Genomic DNA, 13,425 nt, shown 5'->3' with positions numbered 1-13,425 from the left:
GACACTGAAAAGAAGCCTAGCACCTAGTCTAGCACCAAAGAAATTAAGCTCTAACGGCAAGTAAAAGGAAGGAATAACCTTCCAGAGATAAGATCAGGTTGGAACCTGAATAATTTAAATATACACAAAACTTGATCAAAGCAAGGTCTCCCTCAATATGCAGTGTACCAGGGCTTCTCCCCAGGCCAGGCATTCAAGCTTCCTTGGCTGGAGCTATTCTGCCAACAGGAATGCTCTGACCAACTCCAGTACCCATTTACTACCCACCCACTGTGCCTGGAGTCTCATCCCTCACAGCTGCAAGTTCTGCACCATCCTTCAGAGACAATTTGAAGTACAAAACACAGGAGTCAAAAAAATGGTCCCATTGTTAAGTACACAGCTGCAAGAAATGCCTCTAAAATCTCTTCAATATTATGCACAGTTTAAATCACGCATCACAGGCCTCCTCAATGCCTAGATTTTGTCCAGTCTATCCAACTCTATTATCTCAAAACACTCAGTTCTGAAGATCTTACACCTCGATAAATACCAAGTAATGAAGATAAAGGGGATTCTGTTTGTTTATGCATTTGCAGAATTAGCAACCATTCTTCAAGCAACTATAAAAATTTTCAGTATATAAGGGATTGATTAAATGCAAATGAAAACTGCAGCCACTCTTTCACAACAGAGAAGCAGGTGTTTAACAGCCTAAATTAGCAAAGTATAATAAACTTTCAATTAGGTTTTCTTGAAAAAAATTTCCTCACAAGTAATCATTTAAAAAATAAATCTAACTTGTATGTGACTTGGCATGGGAAATTACAATTACATATTTGGTAAACTCAATAAAGCTAGCTCTTTACAGAAAGATTAAATAAATTTGAGATCCTTTTTAAGTGCAGCCTCCTCAAAACATTTTCTGGGTTTAATATATGTGCATTTCTTGCAATTATCTAAAATAGCTGCACTTACTCTTTCCCAATCAAATATGTCAGGAAGCATTTTATCAAATTTCTTCATACATCTGAAATTTGGCACCTGTACGGTTTGGTTGTGTAACATCAATAGCAATTAGCTTAAGTAAATAGTTAAGCTATTGAAAACACAGCAATATTTAGTTCAAAGCACAGGGGAAAGGGTTTTAGCACTGTGCCATGTTTCTTCCCAGTGCCCTTCTCATAACAAGCCACGTGTGCATAAAGATTGAATTTGAGCTTTGTGAATGACACTGATATTCACTTTAAGCTAATGTAGTGATGGTATCAACCTGTAGCCCAATACTCGCAAGGCCCTTCTGATTCTAATGGAATTGATCAATATTTCAAGAGGCATTTATAATTTATGACCATGCAGACTAGCAAAGTCTATAATCCTAAAAATACACAGTATTTCCTCTTGGATCTTAAAACTTTAATGTTTACCAATAATAAAATTAGCGTGCTAAACTTTGCTCTTTAAGACCTCTAAACACTTTTACAAGCCACATCACAATAGTATTACAAATTCAAAATATGTAAGATCTAGAGTTTGGTAAATAAGTAACAAAGTTTCTTCCTTGGACTGACACATTAATAAAATATTTAGTCCTAAAATATTACCTAATATGCTTTATTAACTTCTACAGTCCAACATCATTAAAATAACTGTATGATTTTCTGTATTGATTTTAGAATTTGGGTAGCCATATATAAATAATTTCTATACAGGCATTATTATTAATTTTTACAATATGTCTCATTTTCTCAAAACTTAGAACAGGATTACTGAAAGTTATTTTAAACTCCAATTTATTTCTCACATGAACTAAACCCCGTTGCAGTAAAGGCAATAGTCTAGTAGCTCAGCAGTATAATTATCTCTATTGAAGTAGGTTTCTAGTCTTGAGATAGGGTTTTTCTAGATATTTTTCATTTTCAAGGGTGGTAGGTGTTTTTCAATTTTGTTTATGGTGGATATGTGGACTGGACAAGCTAAACTAAGACAAACTTAGCCGATAAACCACAGATAGAAATCACTATGATAGTTTTACACTGTCTGTTAACAGCAAAGAGTTAAGTAACTTTTAGTCAAATGGAAGGCAGTGAAGGAATTAAGGTTCTGTATACTAAGGTACAGAGCTTTGAATTTATAACTGCTGAATTGTTACTTCTGATTTTAAAACATCCTGATACCTTCTCCCTTCTCCCCTGTTTGGTGGCAGAGGGAGAGCTGAAACCAGCCATTTTTAGAGTAAAATTAAGCAAGCTATTCAAAACATTAGTAAGAGTTATTTATTATTAACTATTTGAATTTCCAACTAATGACCCACTTAAATTCTGCCAATAACTGCAACACCACTGTATTTACAGCCATTTCACTGAACACTAAGGCTTGCTTTAGTGATATTATCCCTTTCAGAGTCCAATAATAGCTAATTAAACATTTATTAACTGCATACTAATGGTTTTTCTGAATTATTCTTTACAGATTAATTCTTAAAATCTGTCAGCCATACTTATCTTAATCATACTTACTGCCCTGAGTAATGGTTTACAAATTTTAGCGTATCTATGAAAACCACAAAACACCTAAACACATCTTTTCATCACACAATTGAACATAAAGAAAAATTATATACAGCAGAACACTTAGAACCCTTTGCAGGTTAAACTAAATGAGAGTACAGGAATAACCAAAGGTAAACACAGCACCCTAGGTGCTGTCCGAGGTGAGCTGGTCAAGAGCACTCCCTTTCCTAGTCCAGGGCTACACTATTGCTAACAATGCCCAGCTGCTCTCCAAGGGTTAAAGATTTAAGACCTCTGAAACATTTTATTTTTTTTTTTAATAATAATGTACTTGCACAAAACAAAACAGCCTCAAGATGTAACTGGGAAAAGAAAACCACTCTGGCAGGCTCATTTTTCAATATTATTCCCTGAAGACCTCTGAAAATCCAGCAACTTTAGTGGTGTCTCAACTAGGATTTTAGAATAGCATTGCTCTTAGGTCCCTGATCACTTCCCCTTCCCATAGCATGCTTTCCTTGTTGCCCTTGCATTTGTCTGGGTGGCTAAAAGATCAATCACATCATGCAGGAAGAGAAAAGGAAGTGTTAGGCTGTAATTTAACAATCAGAGAACCCTTCTCAAGACAGAGCGATTTCAACTCGTTGCTCCCCTGCCATTAGACATTAATTCTACTGCTTGTAGAATTGCAGTCTTAGTTTTAGCTGGATGTGTTTTCCAACCAAATTCACTAAATAAATCTATGAAAGTCTATGGGAAGGCAAAGCAGGCATGGGAGCCTACAAGCAGGCAAAATGCAAGCCTGTTTTGTTCAGCCACAGCCCCTGTTGGAGTGATGCTTTGCACCAGATTCAGAAACCAGAGTTTTGCCTCACCAAGCAAGGCACTGAAGGTAAATCCCCACTAGGTCAGGTGACTACTTGAGTACCAAATGTGGAAGGAAACTAACTGAACATACATTTTCTTCCTCAGTGCTCTGACAAACGCCAGCTACAACACTTGTCAAGTTTCAGCACTTGAAGTCAGATGTTTTTAAATCAAGTCAGTTTCAGCATCCGAAGTTTCAGGTAAAAATAGCCATACAGCCTGTCCATTTGGCAAAAACTGCCTTTGGTGCCAGGATGAATAATGCATCATGTGAATTTAGTGCCAAAAAGGAAATCAGGTGGTTTCAAGGTAGGATATAATTTTCATTTAATTCCTCCTTTAACTTAATACAGGGACCAGGTTAGGAAAGTTAAAGCACTGATAGAGTTAAATGTGGGCAGGGATCTCAAGGGCAACACAAACAAGCTTCTACAGGTTTGTTGACAACAGAAAGAATGCTAGGAAAAATGTGGGCCCTCTGTGGAAAGAAAAAGGAGAGCTGGTTACCAGGGACATGGAGAAGTTTGAGGTACTCAGATATTTCTGCCTCAGCCTTCACAAGCAAGTGCTCCAAGTTGCAACCTGCTCTAGTTGGGAAGATGTCCCTGCCCTATGATGAATTTTCAGGTCCCTTCCAACCCAGGCCATTCTATGAATCTAAATAGGCGAGTATGATCTTGGACTGATGAGCTGTAAAACACTGAATATTAAGATCTTAAATCAATGCCATTAGAACTCTAATTCTGCCCTTTAAAGCCATGAGAGAGAAAACATGTCATTTGTTTTATTGTGCCCTTTAACAGCTGTACCCAAGGGACACCAAAAGCAGCAGAAAGCTGCACTGGCAAAGTTAAATGACATGCAATCAGGTGAAGGATTCAGCTTCAATTCATTAAGCTTCATTCTGCTTTCTCCTACAACCATTCCCAAGAGAAGGAACAACATAATTGTACAAATTTGTTGGTAATATTTCAGGAGGAAGAGTTTCCCATTTTGGCAGCAAGGCTTCTGTAAGGATTGAAAATCAAAGTTGTTAAGGTACATTTACATATGTTCTCCAAACTGTAAACCAGACCACAAATTCCTTCTATTATTATCTGTACAACTCAAAAGCATTTTAAGAAATTTATGCAAAAAGTTACAAGCAATAGAAGCAGTATTCTAAATTATTCATAACTTTATTATTTTTAACATCAGCTACTGTTACTCAGGCAATACTTCAAGTACATCTATAGTATCAGTATCACAGAAAAGTTATGCCAGCAGATACTGAAATTGTTCTCAATAAATGCGGCACGTCAGATTTTGTTCACAGGAAAAATGTGATGGTTTTCTCCATCAAATGACTCAACTACCAAGCTGAAGCAATTTCAGCATTGTGGTACATGCACATAATCCTAAGGATATTAACCAAGTGGTGTATCTATGTGAGTAGTAGCTTGGTAGCTGCCTGGAACCGTTCCAGGGAGCGATGCAGACACTCCTGCCACTCCCTTTTATTGCAAGAAGCAGGGCAGCTCCAAGGGCTGAAAACAAGCCAGACAAACCCTTTGTCACACCTAAGTACCTCAGCACTGTACTCCCTAGTGCATCAAGAAACATGCCAGGTTTCGTTTTTTTTTAATTTCTACAGAGCCAACCTGTATCTAGAAGATTTCATGCCTTGAAAAAGTAATTGTACTGGCTGGGAAATGCAAGCAATCACTGGAAGCACTAAAACTCTGTCTGTGCAATCTTGTATCTCAAACTACAAACTGCTGTAATACCAATCTGAAATCTTAGATTCTAACTTAAAATAACTCAGATTGATTACAGTAATTTTAAAAGACAGTAATCAGGAGCTCCAGTGCACTAAAAGCAGAGTAAATCTGTTGTCAAAACAGAAAAACATGTTTACATAATAAAAGGTCTGACCTTTTAAACAATTAGGGGTATTACTAAATCATCCTGGTGTAAGGAGCTCAATTTCAGACAATAGTATGAGTCATGAATAAACTTGCTGTTTGCAAAACTTTCCTAAAGTAGGGTTGGAAGAGCTCAATTGCTTAACTCTTTCCATTGAAGAGATATAAAAATGTCTCTTGTGCAAGAAACCAACAAACCTTTGAAACTCAGTAGAGAGACACATGAAATAAACATATTAAAAAATACATTAAAACTGAAAACTAAGAAAGACAAGGAGCACGTTATCTGCTAAGTATTTCTTACACAGCCCCAACCTACTCAAAAGCTTCTTAGTCATGTATCACTAGAAATACCAGAAGTTAATGTTCCTTTTCAAGACATTCATACACCAATTTATTAATCTGAAAACACCTTCCCAAAACAACAGCTTATTTTTCTCATTTCATCATAGAGGCGAGTAATATCAATTTGATCAATGCTCATTGCAACCCTGGTTCTCTTTTGCCCCAGAAACAAACTTCTATTGTCAGAATGTGGTACTTTTTTATACCTCCCCACTTTCAACCCCAGTTACAGCTCTGATGAGTCAGCAGATCTAATCAGTGGGACAACCTACAGCTACAAAAAAACCTCAAAATTTAAAACTGGAAGCAAACAACAGGTCCTAAAGTTCAGTATCTTGACATCAAAAGCAAGGACAAAAAAACCCCATCTGCTATCAACTAAACACTAGTACAACTCTTTCTGTTCCCCAAATTGAAATCTTTGGTTTTTACCAAAGTAAAAAATCCTGTGCCATGTAATAGATTTAAACAAATAAATAAGCAAAATCAAAGGCATAGGTGAAAGAATCTAGATATTCCCAGGGACAGATCACACACACCACAATAGAGAGTTGGAAGACTCTTCATCTGGATCCAGGAGAACCCTCAATATGTGGTACCTAAGGAATTACAGTCTAATTCACATGAACATCTGCAACTCTTCTTTAATACAGCCATTTGTCTCAAAACATTACACTTCCTCATACTAAAGCAGCACAACTTGCTCATTTGGCAGGCCACAGTCCACACGTGGACTGCAATTAAATTTTGTTCACACCGGGGAGAAGACCAACATCAAGTTTATACATTGTCTTATCCCTCCTGAAGATAGCTCAGTCCTTCCAGAAGTAACAGAAGTCACCTCACCACAACTCCTTGCCATAAAGGCACTGTACAATTCCTGGCTGAGCAGACCTCTGTAAAAGCCACAGAAATGTTGGTTTTTACTATGAACAAAAAAAATGGAAACATGTGAAATCACAGGAAAAAACGACAGAACAAGGGTTAAAAGAATGAGCTATAGTGATAACAAGAAATCCTGTTAGGAGCAATGTCCTGGGAAAAGTAAAATTGAGGAATGGGTTGTTTATATCAAGACCAGAAGGCCTGCCCTCCATAAAATCACACCACAGTGACTCATTCTGCCTTCGTAAAATCAGGAGGATGCAAAGTTGGAGCATATCAAATGTGCTATTCCTTTTATTGAATGACCAACAGGAAAACAGACATGTTATTTGAAAAAAAAAAAAAACCAAGAAAAAGCCAACCAGACAACAAACATGAACTTCACTTAAGATTTACAGAAACTGCAGGGTCTTACTTGCATCAAAGGACCATCTATTTGTAAAGCTGAATATCATGAAAGATCTGTCCAAAGGATAGTGCATCATCACCAACAAAAACAACCTCAGAGATATGATGAGGATCTGACACCCAGCATCTCTTGCACTGCACAAAGGGATCCTGATCAGACCAGATACAAACACAGCTTGGTGTCTGGATATCAGTCTTCTGATATCACTACACAGTGAGTAAATTAAGCGTATGAGAGAATGAATGGAAGCAGGTAAAATCAACATCATTTTCCCCTTCCATGAGATCTTGCATTGAATTTCATTACATTAGGTCTTTTACAAGACATCTTCTAAATCAGAGTACATGGCAAAAAACACAAACAAAAAACTCATCATTAAACTGTGAATTATTTTCAAGTTTTTAATACATAATTGAATGACTGGTATAAATTAAGTCAGCAAAATTACTTTTTCTGCTCTTTCAACAGTAATTCACTCTTGCAAAGACCTCAACAAAGCAGTATTATCTTATTTCTAGGAAGTAACTGTTGCTTTGCTAGAAACTAACCAGGATTTCTGTTTTTTAGACCACTATTTACTTGAGGACAAGATGTACTCTCTCCAAAAGACAGCTAGAGACCCAAGGAAAATACTAACTCACAGAAACTTATTAAATCATGGAGAGCCAAGACTCTCTCTTTTGGGTACATATTGTTACTGACAGAAAATTTGTTTCAATTCTTACTTTCTACTTAAATACAAAGATTTTTTCCTGTGCTATAGAAACAACACTCTCCTGCACATTAATTAACACTCTACTGAGAATGCAAAATTTGGTTTTTTCGCAGAGCGCAGGTAACCAAGGGAGTAAGGAGTTTCCAGCATAGATGAAAAGCTACTTCATTTCACTAAATACAGTCACTAAATATTTATTCACCTATGTAAGAAAAGTTTCAAGCTACTCACTCTCATACAATGCTAATAAGTAATGCATAAGTATTTTATATTTGTTGTATTAACACACAAACACAAGCCACCACAAAAACAAATAGAAATCTTACCTTTTTCTGGTACCAAACTATAGCATCAGTTACTTTGGACGCCATTTATTCCACTGAATTCACAGAGTCATTTTAGGCTGTTAACAGAAAGAGATAGAACTTTACTTCCACTTCCCTATGAAGGCCAAACAGGTAATGCAGAAACACTCCCGTTACCTGCAAGTCACTGAGCAGCTGCATTTACTTTACACATTGTCTCATTTTTTTAGTAATAGTTTGGGCTTTCTCCTCTAGGCAAACAAAAAAATACAAATCTGCTGCTACAGGACATCAAAAGACCCACTTTTGTCCTTTGTTCCCAGTTTAACACACAGACTGCACAGAGATGATCTGTCATTGTCTCACAGGAACCTCACAAATGTTATATTACACGCAGCTTTTTCTCTTTTTTTTTTTTCTGATAAATTAAGCAACCTATAGTCATTAGCCCAACACAGTATTCTGAAGCCCAGGATAATGATAAATGCAAGAAAAATTCATACAGACTATTAGATACACTTGGAGAAGAAAACAATACCAGTGCTAGAACTTCACTGACCATAAAATTAATACCCTCTTGAAAACAGTAGACCAAAACTAAGTCAAAAAGATAAAACCAAGGAAAAATTCTACAGTTGTTTTAATGGTAACAAATAGCAACAACATTAGTTAATCTTTTATGCCACTGTAATTAGTTTTCAGTAGGAAAAAAAAAAACACAACCCCAACTTTCAGCCTATGAAAAATATTTGTATCTTGAAACCAATTTTTACAGTCTTCTTTTGTGTAATCAGCGAGGGTTCATTAAAAAGAAAAAAAAAAAACAAACCATAACAAGCCTTCAGGTGTATCTGTGTGTCTCTTGTACTGGGAAGCCCAGAACTGGACTCAGCATCCCAGGTGTGACCTCACTGGTGGCAAGGACACGGTTAAGGATGTCACACAGATGGCACTGGCTTAGTCCCCAAATGCCAAACTATACACCAAGCATTTTTCAAGATCCATCTTGTGTAAAAGTGTTACACTTTACTGTAAGATTGTCAGTATCAACAATAATATTATACTTAATATTTTTCATTAAAAGGAAGCAAGAATTATCAACCTGTAGGCAGTTTTTAGAGTAAAATATTATTTGAGATCTATCTCTTGATTTAAAGACATTTATTTACAGCTTTTACACAGATAAGAAAGGCAAAGAAAAATGCAACATTCAACAAATGGGATGGAAGTCAAAACTGTACAATAAATTGAGTGTCTTTATGAAACTCTTAAACATTAGAGTAACTCATGACACTTTACAGTACTTTAATCATCACCAAAACTTCAGGGTTTGGATATTTTTTTTTAAAAGCGGGTATTAACCATATGAAGTTCAACAAGGTAAAGTGCCAGATTCTGCACCTGGGACAACCCTGGTTGTGTTTAAAGACTGAGGAACAAGTGGCTGGAGAGCAGCTGCAGAAATGGACCTAGGGTCCTGGTTCATGCCAAGCTGAACATGAGTCAGCAGTGCCCTGGCAGCCAGGAGGGCCAGCCCTGTCCTAGGGGCATCAGGCACAGCATCGCCAGCCAGGCAAGGGAGGGGATTGTCCACTCTGCTCTGCACTGGGGCAGCCTCACCTCAAGTGCTGGGGGCACTTTTGGGTGCCATTATACAAAAAGACATTAAGGTAGAAGACAGCTTTGAATGGAGGGCCACATAGATGGGATTGTCCTGTGCAAGGCCAGGGAGATGGACTTGATGATCCTTATGGCTCCCTTCCAACTCTGTATGATTTTATTTACTTAAAAAATTACTCTCTGAAAGACTCAATTCTGCAGTGACATTTGTTTGTTCATTCTTCTCTGACTTGTGCATGGACATACTCATATTTTATACAGTGAATTACTTAAAAGATATAAATAATACTGCCTTTAGTTTGGATGTGCACCATATACACTATAGTACAAACCTTCAACAAATGGACAGATACTGTATCAGTCCCTGAGGATTTCTAAGAAACATAAAGCCACACATGTTCATGTTTCTCAAACAAACCTATTTTTAAGATTTCTAACAGTGTAACTCCGATATATTTTATACAACTTCAGCTAAAACTACAACTCAAGAGAAAGAAGTGTCTCAGAGAGCTTAGACAGTCATTGAAAATTCCAGAAATATCAGAACACTGACAATTGGTGCAACTGAGCAAGCAAGCACCTCAATTTTTCCACTGTTGAAAATATCATTTAAGTCACATCAGGTCAGTTAAAGCTCGCAGCCATGACTCTGTCAACATCTGCAATTGTTTCTGATCTATTTGCTTCAGATAACAGTCTGTTTTTCTAAGAGCAGCTATCAATTATTACGAATTCATTGCACAATAAATATAAAAATACTATCACATAAAAGGAAGGAACCCAAGAGAGACTCTGATATAACCCGGCAAATCACATACCTTTCTTTCTCACCCTTACAAAGCTTACAATAGGACTTGCGTTTTTATTGGAAAACCTCTTCAATTAAACACTACTTTAAAATTCCTTTGCTATACTGGACTCTAAAGTGACATAAAATCCTTCCCCACACACACATGGCCTCCATACACACCACCTACATCACACAGTCACAGTGACAGCAGCTCACTGCTACAGAGGTGCCAGTGCAAGAAGGGGCCACACAGAAACTGATCCCATTTATACCCTTGCCTTCCCTGTCTTCATAACCTCATCCTGGAGGACCTCTAACTCCTTCTCATTTCTCTTAAATAACACCCCTCTCAAATACAATACACACTACTTCCTACCAGCCTAATTACAGGATGAGAAAAAGGTTGGAACAACTCATCAGCAGTAAAGAACTGCTGAACCTGGACAGAAACCTTTCCCTCAACAGCTACATTAACTTGATGTCTTTCTTCAAGGTCAATGACTTTTTCAGGAAACCAAGCATCAACTCATGAATCCAAGACTTTGAACTGTGTTGAATATGGCTAAAAGTGGATCAGCCATTTTAAAGGCAGTAACCTTTGTTTGCAGTAGCTTTTCAATTCACTCAAAAATTCTTTGCCTCAAGAAACAATTACCTGACAAAACTATATACCAAATATAAAGAAGTAGCTTTATTTGATTTCTATCAACAAACCTGTTACTTAGATTATCCATGGTTTTCATATTTTTTAAGAAACTGCATTAAATCCTCCATAGAATCGATTTTGGTGTCATTTAAAGCTTATTTGCATACACATTTGCATAAACAAATGCAAAGATGATGCTTACAAAAGTAAATATGACAAAATCATGGGATGGATGTCTCAAAACAGGGTTTGGTGTGATAAGTAAAAATACCTCTACTAGGAAATATGACATGCTTTCTTCAAGAGCTACACAAACATTTCTGAGACAGCACAGTAATGAAGGTGAAATGCTTTATTTAATTATTTCTGTACAGTGTTTCTGCTTGCAGGAGCTGGCATTTATCTGTGGTTTGGTTTTTAGTTTGTCTTTAGGTTTTGGGGGATTTAATGAGGTGAGACATCATGAATTTAATAGACTCAGCCTCAAGCTTGCTTATCTAGGTGAGGGATGGATGGAAACAACTCAAGGCACTTCAGCTGCAGCCCTGGCTATCTGCCCACAGCTCACTGAACACCTTAGACTGGAGACTAAGTATTCCAGCAATTTCAGAACTCTGCATACTCATTACAAGTTACTCTGTCATTCATGTTTCCAACTGACATTGATCCTGAGGTCAGCCTGTAAAAGCCCGGCTCTAAAGCACATTGGGATCAACTGGGTAAAAGTGAAAGAGTGAAAACAGCTGACAGACACAAGCACAACAGAGCAGTGCCTGCTCTTCTGCCTGGTTCTCCCCTCATCCTCTCTGGACCCAGCCTTCTGTTCCATGTTCTGCCCAATACCTGCATCTAGGACAGGGACCAGCTTTAGCACTCAGTTGTACAATGTCCTGGGCAGAACAACTACAGCAAGATTAACTTAATCTTAACTAGAAACTTAAGAGCAACACAAAAAATACTCCCAGCTTCAGAGATTACACAAAGCATCCGAACATAAAAGCTTGATCACAACATCTCTGTAACATTCAACAGAGCTTTCATTATATTTCCATTAAACTCACAGTTAATGCTAAGAATAACTAGCAGTATTTTTTAATCAAAACTTCCTTACTTTCTTAAAGCTTAACAAAGAGGACTACCTAGTTTTGGTGATCCCTGTTTAGAAGTAGGGTTTCTTAGCTACTTCCCAGTTCAGGGCACAATCATATTACACAATACACCTTGCAATCAAATTACAGTTTCTCAAAAGCCACAGAAATTTATATTTAGATGTCTTTAGGTAGCTAAGAGCTCATGCAAGGCCCACAGCAGTGCAGTGCTTATTGAGTAAAATAGGATTTAAATAAATTCAAAGTATATTTAGAAATTTTACTCATATCCATAGTGCTTTGGTGACCCTAGTCAAACATATGTATACACTTCTAAATGACAGTCTAAAGCAATCTGAACTGACGGAAGTTCAGAATAAAACTGTTCTCTTCAATAGTGACAAAGAAAAAAAAACAATTTTTTTTAAGAATATACAAGTCTAAGCAGTGTCAACTAGCAAAAGGACATAATTAAAAATACAATACAAGCAAGGACTCATAGGCAAATAGTTGCTTTCCTTGCCAGTAAACACTGTGAATCACTAAGTATTTCAAGGAACCTGTTCCCTTTATAGCAATCCCAACCTGAATGGTCAGGATACCGTCCAGCTATTGAGTCAAGACTTGAGTGTCCTTCTCAACTCATTATGATCATAGGCTGATGAAGAAATGAAGTTGCATGTTCACTATACATCATCAGAATTAAAACTGCAAAACTTAGGTTGCTTTTGTTTCAAATGTTTTTTAAAAAGTCATTTAGTACCTTTAGGAAATTAAAAGTACTTTTTAAAAGACTATCATATAAAACCACAAGAATACTACAATCTGGTTCAAACTGCTTTCCAAGACAGAACTATTTTACCATTATGTTAGATCCTCCATACTGCAGTTTCACAACCACAAGCATAATGTCACTAAGATTCCCTGGCATGTAGAGTAAGAAAAGACAATGAATCAGAACAGTAACGACTATGGCCTAAACAACTAATTTTATGGCAACATTTGAATCACACAGACTCTTTTAAAGCATTACACTTGTTAATGCAGAGCTAGAAAACAACTTTAATGAAGGAAAAACCCCTCAGTTTCTAAGTTTAACATCAAAATGCAAGTTAACATTATCATCAAATTGCTGACATTATTTGATACTTTAAGTTTAAATGAGCCCAATAAACAGCTTAGTCATATTAGGCATCTACTGTTGACTGAAATGCTGCTTCTGCCATGGCATAACAAACCAAGGGAGTTATCCCTGTAATGCAGGTACAGCACTAAACTTACCAGGAGTCATCCTTCCTCCACTCAAACCCAGGGGAGTTCTGCCACTGCCACTAAGAAGGGGATGAAAGCCTTAAAGCA

The 13,425-nt window shown here is 37.1% G+C and overlaps 1 protein-coding gene across 4 annotated transcripts in view; it reads right to left on the bottom strand.

Annotated features, from left to right (window-relative positions):
* Positions 1 to 13,425, bottom strand: part of PHTF2 (putative homeodomain transcription factor 2) — a 61,763-nt gene that overhangs the window by 39,635 nt on the left and 8,703 nt on the right. For all 4 annotated transcript variants that reach the window (XM_014255186.2, XM_014255188.2, XM_005526020.3 and 1 more), the window contains exon 2: positions 7,944 to 8,020. In XM_014255186.2, coding sequence (XP_014110661.1) covers positions 7,944 to 7,988 — 45 coding nt within the window. In that variant the 5' untranslated portion in view covers positions 7,989 to 8,020. The remainder of the gene's footprint in view (positions 1 to 7,943; positions 8,021 to 13,425) is intronic.

The sequence above is a fragment of the Pseudopodoces humilis genome, chromosome 5, assembly GCF_049639895.1.
Source record: "Pseudopodoces humilis isolate 2021_Gansu_Grassland_sample_001 chromosome 5, ASM4963989v1, whole genome shotgun sequence".
NCBI lineage: Eukaryota > Metazoa > Chordata > Aves > Passeriformes > Paridae > Pseudopodoces > Pseudopodoces humilis.
Note: the sequence above shows the minus strand (reverse complement) of the source record. Positions and strands in the feature narration are given on the sequence as shown.